The sequence below is a fragment of the Etheostoma spectabile genome, chromosome 17, assembly GCF_008692095.1.
Source record: "Etheostoma spectabile isolate EspeVRDwgs_2016 chromosome 17, UIUC_Espe_1.0, whole genome shotgun sequence".
Lineage (NCBI taxonomy): Eukaryota > Metazoa > Chordata > Actinopteri > Perciformes > Percidae > Etheostoma > Etheostoma spectabile.
Genome location: NC_045749.1, coordinates 20,747,426 through 20,769,639, shown reverse-complemented (window position 1 = coordinate 20,769,639; position 22,214 = coordinate 20,747,426). Strand labels below are relative to the sequence as shown.

The 22,214-nt window shown below is 42.0% G+C and overlaps 2 protein-coding genes across 5 annotated transcripts; both read left to right on the top strand.

Moving 5' to 3' along the window:
- The first annotated feature begins 485 nt into the window (after window positions 1-485).
- On the top strand, window positions 486-8,044 carry LOC116705717 (leucine-rich repeat-containing protein 27). Of its 3 annotated transcripts, XM_032542118.1 has the most exons (12): window positions 753-765; window positions 1,181-1,184; window positions 1,308-1,507; window positions 1,643-1,773; window positions 2,012-2,070; window positions 2,449-2,601; window positions 3,379-3,580; window positions 5,594-5,731; window positions 6,028-6,133; window positions 6,784-6,881; window positions 7,574-7,694; window positions 7,801-8,044. In XM_032542118.1, exons 3-12 carry the CDS (start codon window positions 1,334-1,336, stop codon window positions 7,912-7,914), a joined length of 1,296 nt encoding a protein of 431 aa, XP_032398009.1. In that variant the 5' UTR covers window positions 753-765; window positions 1,181-1,184; window positions 1,308-1,333; the 3' UTR covers window positions 7,915-8,044. The 3 variants fall into 3 exon arrangements, with proteins under 3 accessions (XP_032398008.1, XP_032398009.1, XP_032398007.1); XM_032542117.1 differs by lacking the exons at window positions 753-765; window positions 1,181-1,184 and adding an exon at window positions 486-592 and having other exon boundaries at window positions 1,281-1,507; XM_032542116.1 differs by lacking the exons at window positions 753-765; window positions 1,181-1,184 and adding an exon at window positions 813-1,072 and having other exon boundaries at window positions 1,281-1,507.
- A 634-nt stretch (window positions 8,045-8,678) lies between these two features.
- pwwp2b (PWWP domain containing 2B) lies at window positions 8,679-20,299 on the top strand. 2 transcript variants are annotated; one of them, XM_032541638.1, is made up of 3 exons: window positions 8,679-9,151; window positions 11,373-13,097; window positions 19,363-20,299. In XM_032541638.1, the coding sequence occupies exons 1-3, from the start codon at window positions 9,012-9,014 to the stop codon at window positions 19,397-19,399; spliced, it is 1,902 nt and encodes a 633-aa protein (XP_032397529.1). In that variant the 5' UTR covers window positions 8,679-9,011; the 3' UTR covers window positions 19,400-20,299. The 2 variants fall into 2 exon arrangements, with proteins under 2 accessions (XP_032397529.1, XP_032397531.1); XM_032541640.1 differs by having other exon boundaries at window positions 8,681-9,151; window positions 11,373-13,101.
- The last annotated feature ends 1,915 nt before the right edge of the window (window positions 20,300-22,214 follow it).

The following is a 22,214-nucleotide window of genomic DNA, read 5'->3' as shown; positions in this document are numbered from 1 at the left end:
TCAGTTGGAAACTGCAATAGGCTACGTGCATTATTCTTTTTCAGTACACCTTTTTATTCATTCTGTGTAATCTGTTGCCTTTTGGTATGAAATAGGCCAATAAAGTGCCTCATTGGATCAGTCTGGCTGTAATCATGAGCTTGATATATTATTTAAACAATTTACATGAAAGTAGTGTTAAGTCCAGTTCAATAAATGTCAATTATAATTCTACATCAAAGCAATCTGATACACTTCCAAATGTTTCATCAGTGATTAATTGCATTCTTGACAATAGACGTAAGCGAATAAGTATAATGTCCAAGTAGGTTCCACTATGCACTCTAACAGAGTATAGTAGGCTATAGTGTTAAGTACAAGTCCTTAGTGTGACACAAACATGAATATCTCTCAAAAAATCTTTCCAATTCAGTTTACCCGTCTCGTCAAGGAGACCTTTATTGTGAAAGTCCTACCTGGAAGCTACCGACTAGTTTTCTGACTAACTTGACACTTGTCAGAGTAGTGTTGCTGGCCAGTGACTGTAGTCGACGTAGCCCTGTATCACCGACTGTCATACATATTATCAACACATAAGGACCAGCCTCTGTAGGTAAGCCAGGATAGCTCAGTAGGCCTACAAACTCGCTTGTTACCAGCAAAGAGCTGATGCTGTCCTCCAGCCCAAATGAACCTCAGTGAATTATTCCAAAATCTCATTAGGATATGGGTGGTGCCTGATCACTGAGGGGGAAAAAAAGATTTTGTCTTTAATATGCACACTAGGTTTGCTTAGTTAGAATACCTATGGCGTTGTGTTTGGCATGTGACCTGCTCACATTTACGACGCATTAACTCGTTTTTACATACAAAAATAGTCTTTGGTTGATACATTATGGGGGCAGCTTTTCGCCTTGTTTGCACGTGGACGGTTGCGGTAGTTTGTGTTGACCACGTTGCCATGGTTACGACGTCGAATTTGCGAAGAAGCGGTATTGTAAAAGTTAGCGTGACATTTTCCTATGTCGTATTTGTTCGCCGTGTACACTTCGTCGCGTTCACAAGATACGAAGGGTGTTTATTCAAATTCCAAGTAAGCTAATAATAATAATTAGCTATTAGGGACGTTGTGCAGTACTTGCTAATCTTAGCTAACGTTAATGCTAGCAGCAGTGAAGGAATTGCTAACGCTTGCATGTAGCTAGGCAACACTTGAAATGTGCTGTTAAGACAAAACTTGTCCACTGAATGTGATACTTGGACTAACGTTACATGGTTTTGTTCTCCATTTGCACACACAGGGAGTAAAATGCCAATGCAAAAAGACACTGAACGTCTCAGCACCACCTCTACAATGTCTTCCCCAGAGAAGGAGGAAAATGTCCCTGACCTGCAGCTAAGTTTTGTCTTCGGGGACAGTGTTGGCAAACGACAGACTCCCCACATTCTGCCTGAGGATGCATTATGTCTGAGAAGAACTCAGCTGAAACATGTTGCAGACAGTATTTTGAAAAATAGCACACTAAAGGTCAGTTTTGTCAACACTGTGGTTTCCAAGCAAGAAATCGGTCATACATCCAGTATATAAGGCCACATTTTAGTAGTATTTTTCTTCTAATGCATTATCCATTAATTCTAATTGCTCACTGTGTACCATCTTCAGTATTTAAATCTTGAAGGCAACCAGATATCCAGTATCCCAGATTCAATGTTTATCAGCTTGCCCAACCTCCTGTGGCTGGACCTCAGAAACAACCAAATCGCATCGCTCCCTGCTGAAATTGGCTTGCACAGGTATGCAACTGCTCTTTGAAATGCATTTAGATTAATCCCAAACCCGTCGGCCGCCATGGGAGTATAGCATGCTTCTTTTTTAGATGCATTTTTTTGTTCTATGTTAGAATTTGGTTCGCTTCACTATGCTCCGGAAACCAAATTCATGATTCAATTTACTCGTGTTCAGTTTAGGGCAAACATGTCTCAAGGCACAGCCCTTGCCATCATTTAGCAATATGTGATGTCATTCATGTAGATCTCTGAAAACAATACTTCTGGAAGGAAACCCCATCTCAGAACTTCCACCAGAGTTGGGTGAGTTGAGTTCAGTCGCCGTTTACCGGCGTGCAACGTCTCTGTTCTTTGAAATGACAACGCTGTTTTCCTCTTTCATCAGTTTCAATAAGCCTCACTGGCAGCAAATGCTAGATTAAATGCAATGAGTGGTTATTATTAGAAATAATACACAGTAGAGTCTTGCATGTTTGCTTTCCTCTTAGTTCTAGTCACTGCAACTGTTGCTAATACAGTGATGCTTCCATGTACAGTACATTCATGTTGGAAACCAAGGAATATACAGAATTTATGACTCTTCTAGCGATGTACTCATCTTAAAAAGAGTGCCGGCTAAATGCAAAGACTGTAATCTGTGAACATAGTTCTAAAGGATTCTTTATTGTCCATTTTTCCCAGGAAATGTGATTACCCTCAAAGGCCTGAACCTAAGGAATTGCCCCATCAGTTTCCCTCCAAAAGACATTGTGAACCAGGGGCTCCAGAGGATCCTCCAGTACCTCAGGAGTGCTATGGCTAGTCGGCCCGTTAGCGTGAGAAGGAGTCCCACAGGTGAATCAAAGTCACCTTAACTTTGAACAGTGCAGCAGCAAGGTGTTCAGTATGCACGTGCGTTCTCGCCATCTGCTCTTCTTGTCAAAGATGGGACGGCTGGCCATAAAAATAGCTCCTTGCCCTGGTACCACTCCACTGGTGGGACTTCTGTTCTCTTGGAGACAGTGTGCCCCCCCCCCATGTTCCAGCTCTGTAATATTTTGAGCTAGATGAAATATCGATAACATGTTGGCTCTAAACAGGAGCTGTCTGTCACTACGCACTGTCTGGAGGTAATCACTATGAGGAGCATGAGATAGCTCCCCAGGAGAGGCTGCTGCTGCTGCACAATGAGCAGAGCCAAACCTCTCCATCAAACCATTTATGCCCCCTTTTACATGGCAATTAACTAAGACACGTCTCCAGGGTGAAATCTCCTTTCTTTTCACTGCTTACGTTTAGATAAATATATGTACCATTCATTTACATCCTGCATTGTCAACCCCTTACTTGTGGGTAAAACTTACAGTCAGCCACTTAGTGCCATATATTCTGCTTTGCCGTTAGAAAGGAACATTTTACCTGCTATTATTAGTGGTGTGGATTTGTTGGTAAAATGCTGACATATCTCTGCTGTAGTTGGAAAATAACTCTGTAACTGTATTCCATCAGTAATAATTCTCAATTTATCATGTGTTTCTACCAGTAACTACAGCCGTAGCCAGTTGTGATTGTTTGCCAGTAATGGCCGCCCCCATATTTCACTTGTAGCTGCCATGGTTGTTTAATTGGTAGAGATGCCAGTGGTGGAGAAGCTCCAGCTGTCAGAGCTGATGGGGTCCAGTATGGAGGAGCAGGAGGATTCGGTGGACGAGCTGCAGAAGTTCACAGAGCTCAAACACAAGATGATCCTGTTGGACAGAGCCGAGCTGGGCTCAACACCACAGGGTGAACACCACAGAAACCCAAAGTCACGCCTTATTCCTATCATACAAAAGTAAGTAAAGGTCTTTGGATGAAAGGAATAAGAGATCTTGAAGTAAAAATTAGCTTTTCCTCTGTCATAGTTTGACTTGTTAGGATATACATATACTTATTACCTTTTTTATTTTTAATAGTAAGAAGAGAAGATTGATAGTGATACCACTCCGCATATTGAATACAAAGCTACAACCAGTTAGCTTAGCATAACGACTGGAAACAGGAGGAACCAGCACCTCCTAAAGCTCACTTATTAATAAATGATATCTTGTTTATTTATTTCATACAAAAACAGAAGCAACATAATTTTACGGGGGGGTTATGCGCCATGCCGTTGCTTGCCTGGGACCAGTAACTTTCCATCAGTCTACACTAGTTGCCTGACAAGTGGTCTTGGCCAAGAAATGGCCACATAGTACCTGTAAACAACAAATTGTCTTTTTTTACACTCCAGTTTGTAAACTGATTCAACAAATGAGATTTAGCATGTTAAAGGTCCCATGGCATGAACAATTCACTTTAGGAGGTTTTTTTAACATTAATATGTGTTCCCCCCCAGCCTGCATATGGTCCCCCCGTGGATAGAAATGGTGATAGGAGTAAACCGAGCCCTGGGCTCAGATGGGCAGGGGCAAGGTTACCTTCGCTTTCTCTGCCCATCCAGAAAAATTTGGCCCACCCATGAAAGACAGACATGGCTTTCAAATGAGCAAAGTGGCAGTTGGTCAAGGCACACCCCCACCCTCCCTTACCCCTCCTCCTCAAAAGCTACAGACACACAAATGGCACATCCTAAGGAAAGAGACTTCAGGTACAGTATTAGGGGACCATTAAGGTTATATAAAAGAGACCTCAGATACAGTATTAGGGGACCACTAAGGTCTATATAAAAGAGACCTCAGATACAGTATTACGGGACCACTAAGGTCTATATAAAAGAGACTTCAGATACAGTATTAGGGGACCACTAAGGTCTATATAAAAGAGACTTCAGATACAGTATTAGGGACCACTAAGATCTATATAAAAGAGACCTCAGATACAGTATTAGGGGACCACTAAGGTCTATATAAAAGAGACCTCAGATACAGTATTACGGGACCACTAAGGTCTATATAAAAGAGACTTCAGATACAGTATTAGGGGACCACTAACATCTATATAAAAGAGACTTCAGATACAGTATTAGGGACCACTAAGGTCTATATAAAAGAGACTTCAGATACAGTATTAGGGGACTACTAAGGTCTATATAAAAGAGACTTCAGATCCAGTATTAGGGGACCACTAAGGTATATATAAAAGAGACTTCAGATACAGTATTAGGGGACCACTAAGGTCTATATAAAAGAGACTTCAGGTACAGTATTAGGGACCACTAAGGTCTATATAAAAGAGACTTCAGATACAGTATTAGGGACCACTAAGGTCTATATAAAAGAGACTTCAGATACAGTATTAGGGGACCACTACAGTCTATATAAAAGCATCCAAAGATCACCATGTCATTGGACCTTTTAAGAAGAGAGCTTTAAAGGTGCTGGTAGGTGGATTTTCTTACCTTCGGACGTTGCTAGGCTAGCTGTTTCCAGTCTTTATGCAAATCTAACCCAAAATGTCAAACTATTCCTTTATAATAAAAAGCATACACAGGTTGGCTAGATATACATGAAATATATTTTACTGGGCACAGAGAGAACAAACAACTACTTTTTAAATTTAATTTATCCTGCAATTGTTGTGGTACAGGGAATCTAGGCAGCAAATATTTGTTGGCCACAAATCATTTTCCACCTGATCAGATATACTGTGCAATGAAGTTTGAAATTGGTATTGGTAGGACAAAGGATGTGAATTTGCTTTATGTGTCGAAGTTTGGAGTTGTGTTTGGCATTGTGCCTTGAAAAAGGGATAGCAAAACCCATTCTCCGCAGAGGGAACCAAGTGAGGGAACCAGGCTATCTCCTCTAGGACCCCTACCTCAGTAGAACAATAAAAATAAAGGATTATGTTTCATTTTATTTGTCAGAAAAAAAGCAACTACCAAGGCTGGCATTCCTGAGCTCCCCCTGTTTCACACTCAGTCTTGGAAGAGTCCAGAAGACAGGAAACAGGCTGCAATGAAGGAGCTGAAGGAGAAACAGGCTGTTCTCGAGCAGAGAAAAAAGTAAGTTGATTTATATATACAGTATATATATATATGTGTATGTATGTATGTATACACACACTATTACATTACATTGGATGAATTGCACAGAACATTCAGGCCAAGGAATACCAAAGATTATTGGCATTTGCCCAAGTGACCGACAGTAGGGAATTCCTACTATGTCCACAAGGGATAGATAGAAAGAATAACCAATGTTTACACACCCCTATTCAACCATTTAGAAACAATGGCCCAATAACAATTTTCCTTGACATAGATTTAATACAGTGCATTGTTATCTGGCTCTCCCATAGAAGCCAAGACACTCTTCGGAGGTGGCGGACACAAGCCAAGACCACACAGGAGAAGAACATGTCTGAGCACCAGCAGAGGAAGCCTGCAAAACAAAGAACCCAAGAGGTAATGTATTTGTGGAATAAATCACCTACATTTCCACCTGCCCACCACAGTGGGGCAGTAGAACACCACCTTTAACATTTGGTCAGAGGACAATAACAATAAATGTGATTAAACAAAAATCTGGATGCTAATGAATGTGTTTTCAGGTAGTGGCACTGCTAGAGTCAGTGCCAGTGATATTTAACGATGGTATAGAGGATGGTGCTGTTGAAGGCCGCAACATATGGCAGGGCATGTGATGGAGTGTGCTGCATCAGTGATCGCACAGCAGCAACAAATAGCTGTCAAAGCTGATGTATGCATGCTGGCATGCTCAAACTGTATGGTCAGACAGACAGACTATGGATGGTCTGAGTAATCCGAGTGTCAGCTGCATTGTCATGCATACAGCTGAAGTGTATAATATAATTAGTTTATAATGTTTGCATTCAACCAGCAACATCAGTGTAAATATTCACTGGGAAATATAGTAAAAGCCAACCCCAATTTGGGTAATTTCACACAACGAAGTATGTATGCCACTGCAACTGTAGGCTGTGTTTTAAGGATGTGTTGCAACAGCTGGATCATCCTATATGGACACTAGCGCTACATTCTAGAACAAAATGCTGCTGGAAATGATAATAAACACCCCTCTCTCTCCGTTACAGGAAGCGGAAATAAATTCAAACGCTGGTGTGGAGGATGGCGGTGATACTCGTCAGGGTCAGACATCCACCATGTCTATCACAGATTGTGAGGGGACCAGGTAAATGGGACTCTGGGGGGTACAAAATACAGTTTGCTCCAGACCTAAGAAGTAGTACACAGCAACCTTAAACCTGAGCCAGTATGAGAATCAGAATCAGGCTGCATTGGCCAGAAATGTTTTATTTTTGAATCCTCCCTAAAACTTCTCCATTACCTCCTTTGTGATGGGTACAGATTTAATTAAGGCATAATATGTTAGGTAGGTAATAGGTGTATCTGATGAAAAAGACTACTGTGATATTTTGGACATTTGGCCAGTACAACTTATCAAGTGATACAGAATACCTTGTGCCATAGGGGTTCTTGGACAACAGGTCTTAAAGTATCCCCCGATGGCATTTTGCATTGTCTCCAATCATGAGCCATGCAATGCAGGTAGAAGGCTAGAGACACCCAGTGGACAAATAGAGATTGTACACCCATCATAGAACATCAGCAGTTTCTTTTGTTCTTTTTGACCAGCATCACACCCTGAAACAGATGAACCAGATTAGATGGTACACCTTAGACTTTTCTGTTTTCATTGAGAGAATACATCTTAACTACGATGAAAACAGTCACTCACAGGCTTGCATTATTAATCAGTTGTCTACCAGACCTAAAGACTATGATAGCCTACCACTGGCTTTACTTAGGCAACTAAATATTCAGTAGGACATTTTGACCTTTGAGCTGTATGGCCTCCTCCAGGTCAGCCCATGAGCTGGAGCGCCAGATACGTGCACGTGTTGAGAAGATGCACGAGAGACGCAGGAATCCCAAGGGCACGAGCACAGAGCAGATGGCAGGGGCAGAGCAAGATGTGGAGGAGGTCAGACCTATACCTTATTATTCACACAACTCATCTATATTTAACTCATAGGTTATTGATCTGATTGAACGTGTTTGTTTGTTTTTCTCCCCACTTTGAATGACAGATAAGGAAGCTACAGGCTCGGCTTCTAGAGAGGAAGCGTAATCGAAGAAGAGAGCTTGAAAATACTTTTACTATCTTCACAGGAGACACCTGGCTGAGTTTCATTGACAAATAACAGGAATTACAATGTCTGTTTGAGTTTTGTGGTATTAAATTCATATTAAAAATTCTTGTAAAGGCCTTCATGAATGACTATTGTAATGCTCTTATCCTAAAATAAAAATCACAGTACTGTTACTGGTCAAGGAAGTGTTTTAAAATGTTCTTTATCCTAGACTTTTGCAAAACACACTCTCCATTATGCAAACAGTTTTCCATTTACCTTATCTTATTGCCATTTAGTATCTAAAATATGTAAAAAGCAAGTATGGTACTGCCACTTATTTACTGTGTGAAATGAAACGGTTCAGTTGTTAAGTGTTACATTGACTCACCAGACAGATGGTGATCATATTGAAAATACCACTACACAATGTCAGTTAAACAAGGCTTGAACTATAAGGGGAATAAATTACAAATTGTAAAATAAAATAAGTACACCCGACCTCAATACACCTACCTTTTTAGGCTGACTTAAATAATACTATTTAAATAAGTAGAGAGTAGATTTGATGCAGGGTACATTTAAAGTAGACTAATGTAGGAAATAGAATAAACTAAAGGATAGGGCATTTAAGCAAAGGTAATACAGCTGTTAACATTAATTGTAGTTCACATTGATGGCTGTGTATGTTATAATGATTATTTAGAGGTTCTATTTATCTCACATTTGTCGAAATTCACGACCATTTAGAAACAATAGGATGTATGTATGGATGCATTTTTCAACATGTTGTAAGACACATGCCTATCTCTTACAACATGTTGGAAAATGCATCCATACATCCGAAACGCCATCAGGCTCTTGCTATGATAAACGGAGGCATCCCCGATGTAAAAGTCAGCACTAATGAATGGCATCTAACAAGTCAAAGTGAGACGGAGAGGGTAGGCCTTGTCTTGAGAGATTTCTGCTCCTCTAGCATAGGGAGCGTGATGTCAGCGGTGGCAGTACTGTTGTAATTGACTTGGTGGGGGTGATGGCGTCATTTTATGCCCTGGTGTAGCCTCCTGCTCGAATAGCGAAGGGGAGACGGATCTTTAGCCGACGCGACCGTGGCTCCCTTGGCCGGGATCGAGCACCGCCGAGCCGGACACTACACGCCTGGAAACATGGAGGCTGTGGCCGAGGAGCTGCGGGCCGGCTCTCGGGTACCTGTCACTATCGATCAAATAGTTAACGATACACTGGTGGTGACGCTGACCTACCGAGAAAGAAGCTACACGGGGATATTACTTGACTGCGACAAGAAGTGAGTGTTATTTCGTGTATTACCTTTATACATTTGTCTCTGAAATTAACTTGCTAAACTCAGGTACCGGCTAATCTACCTTTGATGCTAACGAGTCAAAGCTAGGTAGTTAGCTGGTAGCTAGCTATAAGCTAACTGGGCCTCTATACAAAAGACTTGTAGGTTATTGTAGCTGACAGTGTAGCTATCTGCTAGCTAGTCGGCTAATGGCAAACTGGTTTAATTTTTGCTCGTAATTATATGGTCATATACTTTATGTTACTATTGGGAAATACTGTATGCCAAGATAGTGTCCCTATCTACAGAGAATGCTAATGACTTATCTTGAACAGTAACTAATGTCAACGGGTTCACATATAGCTTATTGTTAGCCTAATCAAATACAGAGCAGCTAACACGTATTCAGTAAAAGGGTAACGTTAGGCCTTGGCTGAACAGTATTCTGTATATCAGTTATGTTTTGCCGTGTTTATACAAACAGATGTCATTGCGTTGCGCAGTTATCTGGAGTGATGCTTCATTTCAAATAATCTATAGTTCAGTTGCTCTTTTGAGAAATGGCTCTACATAACCAGTCACTTTTTATCTGCACAAACAATGGCAAATGCCAATAAAGATACATGTTGGATTTTATGAATCTCTTCTGTAATGCCTTTTCTTTCACCCTGATTGAGATCAGATCCAGTGACCATCTTAGGCTCTGTGCTTGACAAGAAAAGGCCCACTGTTGCCAGTTAAGAAGAAAACACAATACTGTTAAGATGAGAAAACCTTCTCAGTGAAAATGGACATGTATCAGTGTCAGTATCTGCCTCTTTTAGTTCATGTCGCACGTAAGCCTTGTGTTTCCTAGGTGTGCACCTTAGAAGCTACTGGCTTTAAACTATTTATAGACTAGCAGAATCAGTATGCCCCTTAGTATGCTTAGATGGTTTTTTTATGTGAGTGCTCAAGCTGGCCTGAAAATAACCCACCCAAATGGTAAAAGACAGGCCTTGGAATAACTTCAAATAGGCCTATATTTTAGGCCTTGTCACTGATAAAATTTGACTTCTTCCCTCAGCCCATGGAAATGTATTTCCTGTCATTGTCTCCCACACGTTTTATTTTTATGTTGTTGTCTTCTATGTCTATCATTCAGGCAGATCTCTGCATTTAGTTACACTGTACACAACGTGAAATGGCAACGTGCACAGGGTTTCATGGCTGGTCATATGTTGTGTCCTTGGACTGTGCTTAACTAGCACTGCCTGTTCCCTGACACAGCCATGTTTGTGCCGTGTCAATCCCTGTGTAGGCAAATATTTGGCTGCTTTAGGGGCACATACAAAAAGGTGAGAGGAACACGCTGCACCGAGAGACTTTTATTTGGAGGTGACTGCCAGGTACTTCTCCTGGGGGAGGAAAACAGGCTCCCCAAATGTGCACTAATTAATAATCTCACCACCCATAAGCCCCGAATAGACACGAATGCAAAAACAAACTGAAATCTCCTGGCTCCTTTCCTACATCTCTGAATCCCGAGTGATTCATGGGATTGTTTTTGTTCAGTCTGATGTTGGGGAGGGGGGGTTCCTGGGCATCCTGTAGTCTCTTTGTCTGCTGTCTCCTGACTAAAGCAGCACAGCCATGTTACTGTTGCCTGCCAGCCACCTCCTATAAGTCTCCCTGGCAGTTGGGCCTTCTTTGGACATGTTTACTAGTCCCAGAGTGTAAAAAAGCACATCAAATCACTCAAAGAGAGTTGCGGATAGGATTGCTCCATATTTGTGGCCTAAGGCAGCAGGACAGATCTCAGACCCCAACCCCCGCAGGTAAAGAAGTTTTAGCATACAGGTGAAACGGAGAATGGTATGAGTTTGTCCAGTCAAAGCAAAACAAATGGTAAAACAGGTAGGTATGGTAAGGTAGGTATCATAAGCCACCTATAGGGAAGGATTTGAACCGCTATGGGTGCTCTTTTCTCTTTTGGCTTAATTGAAACAGCAAGGCATTTCATTTGTGCTGTGCCACAGGCCTTAAGTTATCTGACATGGGGAAATACAACTGCGGCAGAACAGTATGTTCTTGTTGAGGAAATCGGTCCAAAAAAATGTAAGAAATGCTTGTTGTGTGTAACAAAACTGTTTGTGTGGGCTTGCATAAACTTCACTGTAGCACTCTAAAGAAGCTCAGTGAGGCACACAGTTATTCATTTATTCTTTTCTCTTCTTCATTTTAGGACTGGGCTATTCTGTCTACCAGATATCGCAGCAAAACCTGGGGACTGCCCAATATCTACAAGGGCTTGTGAAGTCCCAGAAGTTCTGAGTGAGGAGCCGGTTTCCAAATCTCCCAGCCAGTCTTCGTATAGACCAAAGGATGAAAACACTCTCCCAGAAATCAGCATACCTACTGCCCCTCTTCCCTGCCCCGTACCCACACCAGTGCCAGCTGGACAGACTCTTTACCCTCCTTATTTTGAAGGAGCCCCCTTCCCTCAGCCCTTATGGGTGCGCCACAGCTACAGCCAATGGGTACCTCAGCCCCCTCCGCGACCAATCAAAAGAAAGAAGAGGCGGTCACGAGAGCCGGGCCGCATGACCATAAGCACTATCCGTCTGCGGCCACGTCAGGTACTGTGTGAAAAGTGCAAGAACACACTGAATAGTGACGAGGACAGCAAAGATGGCATGAGCAACACTAAGACTTCACGAAAAGAGAACGCACTACAGAGCGACGATGATGGCGATGATAAGGACACCCCCTCTAAGCTGTCGAGAAAATTGGACGTAGTTGCAACCAAGGACACTAAGAGACGTGAAAACGGCAACAGCCTTGACAGCAAGCGCCTCAGGAAGGACAAAAGGGGGGAAGTCGAAGGGGAAAAGTTCCCCGGAGCTGACGTTATCCCCCACAGTCCTGTCATAAAGATCTCCTACAGCACTCCACAGGGCAAGGGGGAGGTCATGAAGATCCCTGCGAGAGTCCACGGTTCAGTCAAGCCATTCTGCCCCAAACAACTGGTGCAGAATGGCGTGGGAGAACATGGCAAGACGCCTTCTGATCCCACCAAGGAGCAACGGCACATTTTAGATGCCACCAGGTCCGGCCTCACCGTTTCCATTCCCAAACTCAAACTAACTCGGCCTTTTACGACCGTGGGTCAGGACCTACCCTCTCCAAAGATCCACTTGAGACCCCCCCAGAGGGAGGGTGAGGAGAGTGTGGTCGAGTATGAGGCAGAACTCGTAGGAGGCACCAGGAGACGAAGCCCCAGGGTTCCCGGTCCCTGCTTGCCCCACTCTGAAGACTCAGGGGAAGGTAAAAACTCCCTGGAGCTGTGGTCGGGGAGTTCGGGAGAGGAGGCGGAGCGTGGCCACAGCGACCTCACCCTTCTCATCAATTTCCGTAAGCGTAAAGCGGACTCTTCTAGCCTGTCGGTCTGCAGCAGCGACAGTCTCGATGAATCCAAGTCCTTCAGCTCCGACGGCACCTCGCCAGAGCTGTGCGACCTGGCCCCAGGTGAAGACCTGTCCGTCACCTCATCTTCCGTACCCTCGCGGGAAGACTGCAAGACAGTGCCGCCGCTCACAGTGCGGCTTCACACCCGCAGCATGACCAAGTGTGTAACAGAAGAGGGTCACGCCGTGGCGGTGGGCGACATCGTGTGGGGGAAGATTCACGGCTTCCCCTGGTGGCCGGCACGCGTCCTCAGCATCAGCGGCACCCGCAAACAGGAGACAGCCAGTTGCGAGGCCCAGTGGCCCCAGGCAAAGGTGGCGTGGTTCGGTTCACCCACCACTTCCCAGCTCTCCGTTGCCAAACTGTCGCCGTTCAGGGAGCTCTTCAGGTCCCGCTTCAACCGCAAGAAGAAAGGGATGTACCGGAGAGCCATCCTGGAGGCAGCCAAGGCCGTGGGCCACATGGGCCCAGAGATTACATCGCTGCTCTCCCACGGGGACACGTAGGTAAGTTGACACAGTTCGGAGTACTGTTTTAGATCAGTGTGCCCCTGTGCTTTCCGAGACTTGAAATAGGGCCGGGTAATGAATTGAAAATTGACCAAAATCAACATTATAGAGCCTGCGCCGGCCTAGTTTAACTAATGCCGGTATATTTGATTCATTGACTCCTTCTGTCAGGCTGTAGCTGCCCCCTTTACGCCACCTAAAAGTAAAACAACAAAACCAGTTGGTGATTAACAAAGAGGGCCCGGGCTCACTCAGAGACAGCTACTCGAGTGTTGGAAAAATGTCAACCTCGAAGTGTTGGAAAAATGTCAACGGGGCAGATGTGGAAGAGCTGGCACAACAGGTAGATGCCATCTCTGAGGTGTGCACACTGATACAGAGCTAAACAAAGCGTAATGCAAATGCTGTTGGAAAATGAGCTGCGGCTACGAAATGAAGCACTGGCAATTTGTTCCATGAGCTGATGACACACAATATGACGTGTGCATGGCCCAGAAGAGAAGATACAGCAGTCTATTACACAGGCATTTGCAGGGATCTGTACTTATAATTATTTAAGGTGTTCCTAATTAAAGAAATAACTTAATACTTAATTTTTTTAATCCGTGAACATCCACAATGCATAAGATGCAGCAGCCAAACTGTCTTAACTAGGAGATATGACACTTAAGGTGTACTTTGAACTAGAGCTGGGCAATATATCAATGTTATAGCAATATAAGACTAGATATCATCTTTGATATTGGATATTGTAATACGGTAAGTGTCTGGTGTCTTTTCCTAGTTTTACAGGCTGCAATACAGTCATTAAATCATTTCAGGTGATTATTAATCAAAAATATTGTTGTGTAAATAACATTTTGTTAAAGCAGTAATAGTCAACCATACAATATCATCAAGGATATTGGATTTTCTTGATTTTTGCCCAGCCCTACTTTGAACCTAATAAAGGACAACCTGGCTTTGCAATTGGGGTTGAAATGTGACCGCATGTTATCCAATCAGAACCCAGGATCAAATCTGCCTTTTGATTCGGACTCTGTTCCAATCCCTCATTGAATCTTTTCAATTTAACCAAAACTTGAGAGTAATTTAAAGTCTCAGGACTCCAGAGATCCACTTGAAACAGTTTTGAGTGCCTTTCTAATTTATTAATTCCTAACTACACTTTTGCCAGATGAACTCATTATACATTTGTAACAAATTAAAACCTAATGTGTAGAAGCAGAGGATATGAAATTTTGATTAAATATTTATCATATACATTAAAATAACAGCTGGAGTCTCCTCATCGTTTACAAGCTACTTGATCCAAATATGAAGCTACTGATTCAAAACTACAACGTTGATCAGCTTCAGTTATTGATATGATATGAATGGAAGATCAGCTGGGATCTTCGGACTCCTGAAACTAATAGACGCCATTAGCCAGATCGTTTTACTGGAGAAGTTGGATCCCTGGTGCCTGATATCGGAGCTAACCGTCTCCATCTTGAGTCTGACGTTGCCTCCATTTCCCATTTCACCTAACCTATCACTACAGACCCTCCTATCCACCTCAATCTAACGCCATTTTGAGTCAAACCCTAATGCTTAGCCATGCCAGCGTACTAGGCCTGCACGATTCAGGGGAAAAATCACAATGAATCACATTTTTTTTAGCTTATAATTGATTTCTCTGCCAGGATTCTTTCCCCCTCACAAAGAGTAATGTTTATTGCTCGCATGAACCATGACAAAACAAAACAAATTGGCAGTACTAAACTGATTTTTTTGTGCACCCATAGCACATGGCACATCACCCTAAGCCTGTAAACATGGAGGCTTCAATGCAGAGAAGGGAGAGCTTTACAACCTATTTTACACAGTCTATGTTAAAAGCTCACAGAATAAAGGAGTAGCGTTTGTGATGCAGTCGACTCATTAAAGAATTAACAAAAACATCAAAATTATTTAACCCTCGGGTCAAATTGATCCGTTTTCCTACATCAATGTTCTTTATAATTCCCCAAAATAACATGATTGATTCCACACAACGCTCTTTGGCAAGTACAAATCTCTACTTTCATTATTTTGGGGCGTCTTATTAAATTTTATAGCATTTGAAAAAACAAATGGAAGTGTTTTTGAAATAGTATTGAGTAAAAGTTGACATATTCCAGTCTGTGATTATCCATCAACATCCATTCCTTTAATTTTAGTCTCAATAATTCCTAATTTCTGCTTTTCTAACTCAAACATTAGGTATAATTTCCTATAAATGAGGTTTATTGACCATGAATTCCAAAAATAATTGTAAAATTAAGCTAATAAGTTAGTGTTGGGTAGTGTTAAAAACGTCAAAAAAGGGAAAAACATTGACAAAAGTGTTGAGGAAAAAAGGGACAAAAACGTAAGAAAAGGTTAAAAACGTTGCTAAAAAGCATCAACAAAAATGTGTTGATTTTCAATTTTGACGGGAGGGCAACACGAGGGTTAATAACGAAATTGTGAACAGGGTGGATCGAGTTTGCGATTTTGTAACGATTAATCGTGCCGGCCTACAGCATGCTGGTTCTTCCCGGGTTTTAAGAGCGGAGCGGATCGAAGTACAAACAGGAAACTCCAAAAACACTTGGGTTTCTGATTACAGAGAGCCCTTAAACCAGACAACAGACCCGTTTATTTTTGGTTGAAGCTTACTCCCTAAATTAACATTAATAAGCGGCAACTGATATGTCCAGCCGCTTATCACCCTTTGTCATTTGAAGCCGTAAAGGTGAGACGCTGCTCCCTGAATGTGTCGTACACTGCTCTTTGCTACTGAGAGTAAGCAGAGAGAAAGGAGAGACACGCATTACACACGCTCGAAATGTTCACACTGTAGAGCCCTGACATCCTAATGGCATTTCATAATCGGGACACCCTAAAGGGGTCACTCACATTCACTCAAAATGTTCCTCACTGCGGTCGGGACGCAAAGAATCATCCTCCGCGTTGATTAGACGACGTGGACCTGTAAAGGTCTCATTATAGAGTATTTAGTCTTTTAACCCTTGTGTTGTCTTTCCCTCAACATGAAAAAAACACTTTTGTTGTCCCTATCTCAATGTTTTTGTTGCTTTTTTTTCATTACATTTTTTGGGGGGGGTTTCAACATTTTCATCGCCCCCCCCCCCCACCCCGATGTGTTTTTAGCCGGTTTTCCCATGTTTTTTAAGGTTACTTCCAGTGGGTTTTTGTCACTTTTTCCAATATTTTTTAGCTTTTTCCCCCCAGTGTTTGTCGCCTTGTTGACATTTTCAACCTCCCATATTTCTGATATAAAAAAAAACTTGGAAATGGGTCAAATTTGACCAGAGGACAACACAAGGGTTAAAATAGCTTGTTTGATGGAGGGGGTGGGGGATGTGTGTGCTGAGTGAACATCGTTCTGCATCCACCCGATTATTTACACAAATGTCTAGTTCTGCCGTGCCAGCTGAGGGACGGCAGCCACGTTTCTGTCTTGAAGGAGTTGCTGTGTCCGGAGAGGCGCAGGCTGCCCAGCTTCACTTCCAAATTCAGTCCTGCTTTAGCACAATTGACCCCCCTGTTGTCCTCGGGGTCAAATTGACCCGTTTACAAAAGAATTATTTTTGGGCCTTTCCACCTTCATTTTATCCGAACTATGACCAAAGGAAAAAGTATTCACAAATATGTGATGTAATGTATGTGATGTAAATAGAGATGTAAAAAGCTTCACAAATGCAGGAAAAATTCAACAAAAACATTAATTTTTTTCAAACGCTTAAAAAAGTGACCAAGCCAAATCGGAAAAATCGCCAAAAGTGGCAAAAACTTGTTAAAAAGAAGTGATGACAAAAATTGGTAAATGTAAGGAAAAAGAACAACTTGTTGAGGCAAACTACAAAAACATAATAAAAGTGACAAAAAAATTGAAAAAAAAAAAAAAATCTACAAAAACATTGACAAATGTGTAGGAAAAAAACCCTTCAAATTGTCAACATTTCGGCCCAGAAGAACACAAAGTCACAGGTCGGTGGGAGGACAACACGAGGGTTAATGCAGTTCAGAGTGCACGAAAACAGGGTTTCTGTTACGCCTCGAAAGCATCACGCAAAAGTCCTACTGGGGCTATGCCAAGCTAGTTCCCCTGGTGTCCCGGTGCATTTGTCCCTTGTAGCCAAGCAGCAGGTCCTCAACAACCCACTCAAAGGTTAAATATTGTCTTTTTGGAGTGATATGAGGGACAGACGGGTCTGTTAACCCTGTTATGGCCTCTGTAGCCAGGAAGAGGTCGCGGGGTTCAACGTTAACTTGAAAAAAATCTACTTGTCCAAAGTCCATTTACTGGCCTGTACGCTAGGGTGGGGGGGGGATCGATACAGCATAGTATCGCAATATTTTCATTGGCAATACTGTATCAATACACAGGCGCCAAGTATGGATCTGTCATTATATATCATACATGTGTTGGTCAGTTTGTCCCATTTTGCAGCAATAAAATTGACGTGATATGAACAAACTTTTTAGATAAAACAGATGTTGACAAAGTTTCCTTTTGGGGGGGGGGGGGAGGGTATCATTTGAAAGTGTGAAAATATAAAAGTTGGAAAAAGGTCATAAATTGCAATATATTGCAATATGTATAATATTGTATTATTATCGTATCGGGAGGTGTCTGCTGATTTTTTTTTTTTTTTTTTTTTTTTTCTTCTTTTTTTTTATTATTAGTGGTTATCAAATACTGGCATAAACTAAGTCAATTGTTATATTTGATCTTAATTTACAATAAAAACATCATGAACCGTGTCATAGATGAGTTAAAGGTCATACTGTAAGCTATATTCTATAGATAATGTAGCCTACACAGTAGGGCGGCACAATATTATTTTTAATACCCGATATGTTGCGAGACTTTTTGTGTTAGTTGAAAGGAAATATCAGAAGAAAACGGCCCTTTAAAATGGAGCCGTCCATCTTTGAGTGGTGCCTTTTTATATTCAACTTAATGTTCAATTTGAAAAATCTAAAGAATGTTGCATGACTGCCTTGTGTCTTTTAGCAGAATACTGAACACAGAGTTTGTTTATCGCGATATTCAACAACATTAAGGCATATTCCATATCATACAGCTCCACTCAGTAGCCAGGAAGAGGTTGGTGGTAGTTGAGAAGATAAAGAAGTGTTTTTCTTGCTCTGTCGGCTACACGGAGGTTTCAGCAGGCTGGAAACGTAGCTGATGTTATCCCCACATAACTACCATGACATGCTGAGAAGCACATCTGTCCCTGTGCTGAGACTTGTACGCTGTGTTAACCCTCCTGTTGTCCTCGGGGTCAAATTTGACCCATTTTCAAAAAGTTTCTAAAACGGAAATTTGGGTTTTCATTCAACCAAATTGTAAGAAACGCTCCTCACAAGTTAAATAACTAATCGGTTCACTATTGTCATTGAATTTGGGTGTTTTTATTTCATTTTTAATAGCATTTCAAGAAAGAAAAGACTTAAGGACACTGAGAAAAGTGACACAAATATAGGGTGAGAACAACAAAAACGTCCCAAAAAAACGCAGAAATAAGCAACAAAGACATTGTAAAAAGTGAGAATAACCTTGGGAAAAGAACTTTGGGGAAAGAACTTAGAGCAGGGGTCTTCAACAGGGGGTCCGCGACCCCTAGGGGGTCCGCGGAGGTACTGCATGGGGGTCGCGAAAGTTTTGGTTGATTAGACTTTTTTTTTATATTTCCCCCACCCCCCCTGCAATTTTTCCCACTAATTGAAATGTCTTTAAATCCACATTAACATGAATTCAACACACTGTAGTAAACAGATAAATGGAGGCAGAAGATGTCTTTCAGTCATCAATGCACACATGGCACTATAGGACCAGTTTGATATAACACAATTTTATACAATATATATAAGTAGGGGGTCCCCGCTCCATCTCGCCATCAGTTTGGGGGTCCTTGGCCTGGAGAACGTTGAAGACCCCTGACTTAGAGTAAAATGTCAAAAAAGGGACAACAAATGTCAAGAAAGCTTCAAAAACTTCAAAACAACAACAAAAATGTCTGGAAAAAGTCGACAAAGAACTTTGGGAAAAGTGACAAAAGTGTCTTAAGGAGGTTTTAAATTCAAATTTTGACCCAGAAAAACAACACAAGGGTTAAGAATCCCCCTGCGCCGGATATATATGACCTGCCATGTTTGCTCATGGTCTTTACTTTGTGCTCTTTCAACCCCCCCCCCCCCTTTTTTCCCTCTTGTTTACAGACTGAGGACTGAAGAGAGGTCTCCAAGGTTTTCCTGAATTCTCAGACTGTGTCATCAAGACCCGGGAGGGAGTATGTGCGGTTGCCACGGCTACTATTTATATGCCGTTTTTTTTTTTTTTTCCCCTCTCCTTCCGTTTTTATCCCCACCACAAAGCTGGATGAAAAATGGCCGCCAAGGTGGAGTGTTTTTTGAAGACTGGATAAGGATGCATTAAAAAAAAGAAAGAAGAAGAAAAGGCCCGGCATCTCATGGTCTGCTATGGACTGAACTATTCCTTTTTAATTTTTTTTTTTTTTTTTCCTTTTCTAGATTTAATCATTTCGATAGAGCCGAACAACGACACTACAAGGATCCAAATGTATTTATTATCTGTAATGGTTTGTTATGGGAGGTCCAAGTGGTTCCGGCCAGAGGAAGCCGGTGGCATCTTCAAACGAATGCCCCCCCCGACTTGGACGCTAACCGCTTGACCGCGGTTTAACAAAAAACAAAAAGTCTTACCCAGAATCCTCCGACTTCTGAAAAATGTGAACGGCTCCATCATGAGAAAGTAGTGAGTGCTCGATCAGTGTTCCATCCTCCATTAGTTGGATTTGTGGATGTATTTATAATGAACTCTATTCCGCTCCAGAATCACGTCGCATCTCTTCTTCCATTTCATTTTAGGAGTGTCATCATGTCCGCAAACTCCCCAACCCCCCCACCCCATACCTACCTACCATTATTTCCTCTTTAATTATTTAAAGCGTCACGTTTTAAGGAAGAAGAAAACAAACAAAAAGAAGCACTTTATCTGTACCTTGGTGGCCTGCTGTAAGCTCACTGTCTGGACACTATTGCGAGATACAGCCCTGATAGGCAGCGGGGGGGGAGGGGAGGGGTTCAGAAGTTGTCGTGGTTGACTATCCATAGCCTTTGGGGGATACAAAAAAAACCCATTTTATTTAATTTTTGTTGTACGATTTTGGGGGGGGGGGGGGACACCGACCGGGGTGTTACACGGGATTCTCGCATTTTGAGGGGGTTTCTCTCTAGCTTTCTGCCAAACCCCCCACACCCAAACCCACACACACACACACCAACACCCTACCAACAAAAAAGGAAGCTTTCCCTGGGAAAAAGGGGAAAAAAGGCAAAACCCCCAGCATTATCATTTTAAAACTTTATGAGGGCTTTGGGGGGAAAAGGGGAAAAAACCCTGCTGTAAAGGGAAAGTGAATCAAAGTGACGGGTGAGGAAAGCTCGCCACTAGCCGACGCCCTTATGAGTCTTGGCGAAAAGACCGCAACGCGGCCTTTAGGCTTTTTTTGAAAACAGCACTGTTGGGGAAAAGAAGGGGGAGGGGGGGGGGGACCCGCGAAGCAAAACCACAGGTCGGCACCGTTATTTATTATTTTATTATTTTTTTATTATTTTTTATTATTAAAAAAAAATTACCCAAAATTGCCACAGTCCCCAGCAAAAAAAAAGCCGTTCCCTTCCACCGTTGGGGGAAAACTTTTTTCGAAAGAAAGGGTGGAAACTAGCTCGCGGTGGGGGGAAAGGGGTGATTAGGGGGAAAAGGTTGGCACTTCCCCGTTTTGGAGTCCGCCGTCGGGCCCCGGAGTTCCGGCCCCTTACACCCCGAGGAGTGGGGGTCTAAAAGACGCGTTGCCTGAGGGGGAAAACGCCCTGGGCTCCCCCTGTACGGCAAAATGGGATCTACGTTGCCCCCCTTTGGTCAAGTTATGGGGTACTTTTTTTTTTTTTTTTTGGGGTTTTTTTTAATTTTTACTAAAAAAAAATTAAACAATACCCGCTGTTTTGGTGCGGACTTTTTTCATCGATGGTGAAGGGGGTTGGCGTTTTTTGGTAACCAATTTTGTGTCCAATTTGGATTGTTTTTTAATTTGGGAATGCAAAGAGGGGGGAAAGGACCTATGAAAACGGTGTTTTTATCCGTTTAAAGGGGGGATTTTAAAATTTTTAACCTTTTGTTTTTTCCCCTCGCCCAGCAAGTTTTGGGTTTTTTGGGGTCCAACTTTTGGTTTTTTATCGACATTTAATAATCCATTTATTTTAAAGGGGCCCTTTCGGACCAAAAACGTTGTCTTCTTGTCGTTTTTTTTCCCCAAATTTTTGTACTTTTTTACAATTTTTTTTTTAGCTTTACCGCTCTTTAAACGTGTTTTTCCAGATGCTTTTTTATTTTAATAAATTTTTTGCATTTTGGGCGTTTTTTGGGTGGAATGTTGGGTTTCATAAAATGTTTGGGGTTTTGGGCATAAAAAAAAATTTTTGAAACTTTTTTAACGTTTAAAACTATAAAATTTTTAAAAAAACCCCCCAAAAAAACCCAAAAAAAGTAGGAACCCGGCCCTTTTCTGGGAAAGCGAGATTGGCCCATCCAGATTAAGGATAAAATTTCCCGGGAAAAGGGGGGTTTAAACCTCTTTTCTTTATGGGCAAAACAGTAAATGCCCTTTTTTCATACCCCCAAATTTCCTCATGGGAGATACTCAGCCATTTAAAAAGGGTTTTATAAATTATAAAGGGAGAGATTTCCCATAATATTAAAAAAAAACAATGTCATTGGGGCAATTTTGGATTTAGCTTGTGATGTCAATATTTTAACTGAAAGCATGTAAACTGTTGGTTTAGGGAGGGGACTAATGAAAGATGTTATCCAGTTGCATTGTGGGAAATGTAGGATCCAGTGTTTTAGGATTTTGCCTCTAAATAGGGTCTGAAAGTGAGAATATCTCGGTCTCGCTTCAGTTATGACAATACTTCCTTTTTTAATCCGTCCCTCACAAGTCCCCAGTCTTTGAAGTTTGAAGTGTGCTACAACATTGCTGGAGTGGTCCTTC

What these genes read in the sequence shown, in the direction of transcription:
- LOC116705717 (XM_032542117.1), top strand. Translation starts at nt 1,289, where the DNA reads ATGCCAATGCAAAAAGACACTGAACGTCTCAGCACCACCTCTACAATG. An exon ending in AGAACTTCCACCAGAGTTGG is followed by an intron (nt 2,071 to 2,448) that starts GTGAGTTGAGTT and finishes CATTTTTCCCAG; the next exon opens with GAAATGTGATTACCCTCAAA. An exon ending in CTTATTCCTATCATACAAAA is followed by an intron (nt 3,581 to 5,593) that starts GTAAGTAAAGGT and finishes TTTATTTGTCAG; the next exon opens with AAAAAAAGCAACTACCAAGG.
- pwwp2b (XM_032541638.1), top strand. Translation starts at nt 9,012, where the DNA reads ATGGAGGCTGTGGCCGAGGAGCTGCGGGCCGGCTCTCGGGTACCTGTC. An exon ending in TTACTTGACTGCGACAAGAA is followed by an intron (nt 9,152 to 11,372) that starts GTGAGTGTTATT and finishes TCTTCATTTTAG; the next exon opens with GACTGGGCTATTCTGTCTAC. An exon ending in CTGCTCTCCCACGGGGACAC is followed by an intron (nt 13,098 to 19,362) that starts GTAGGTAAGTTG and finishes TCTTGTTTACAG; the next exon opens with ACTGAGGACTGAAGAGAGGT.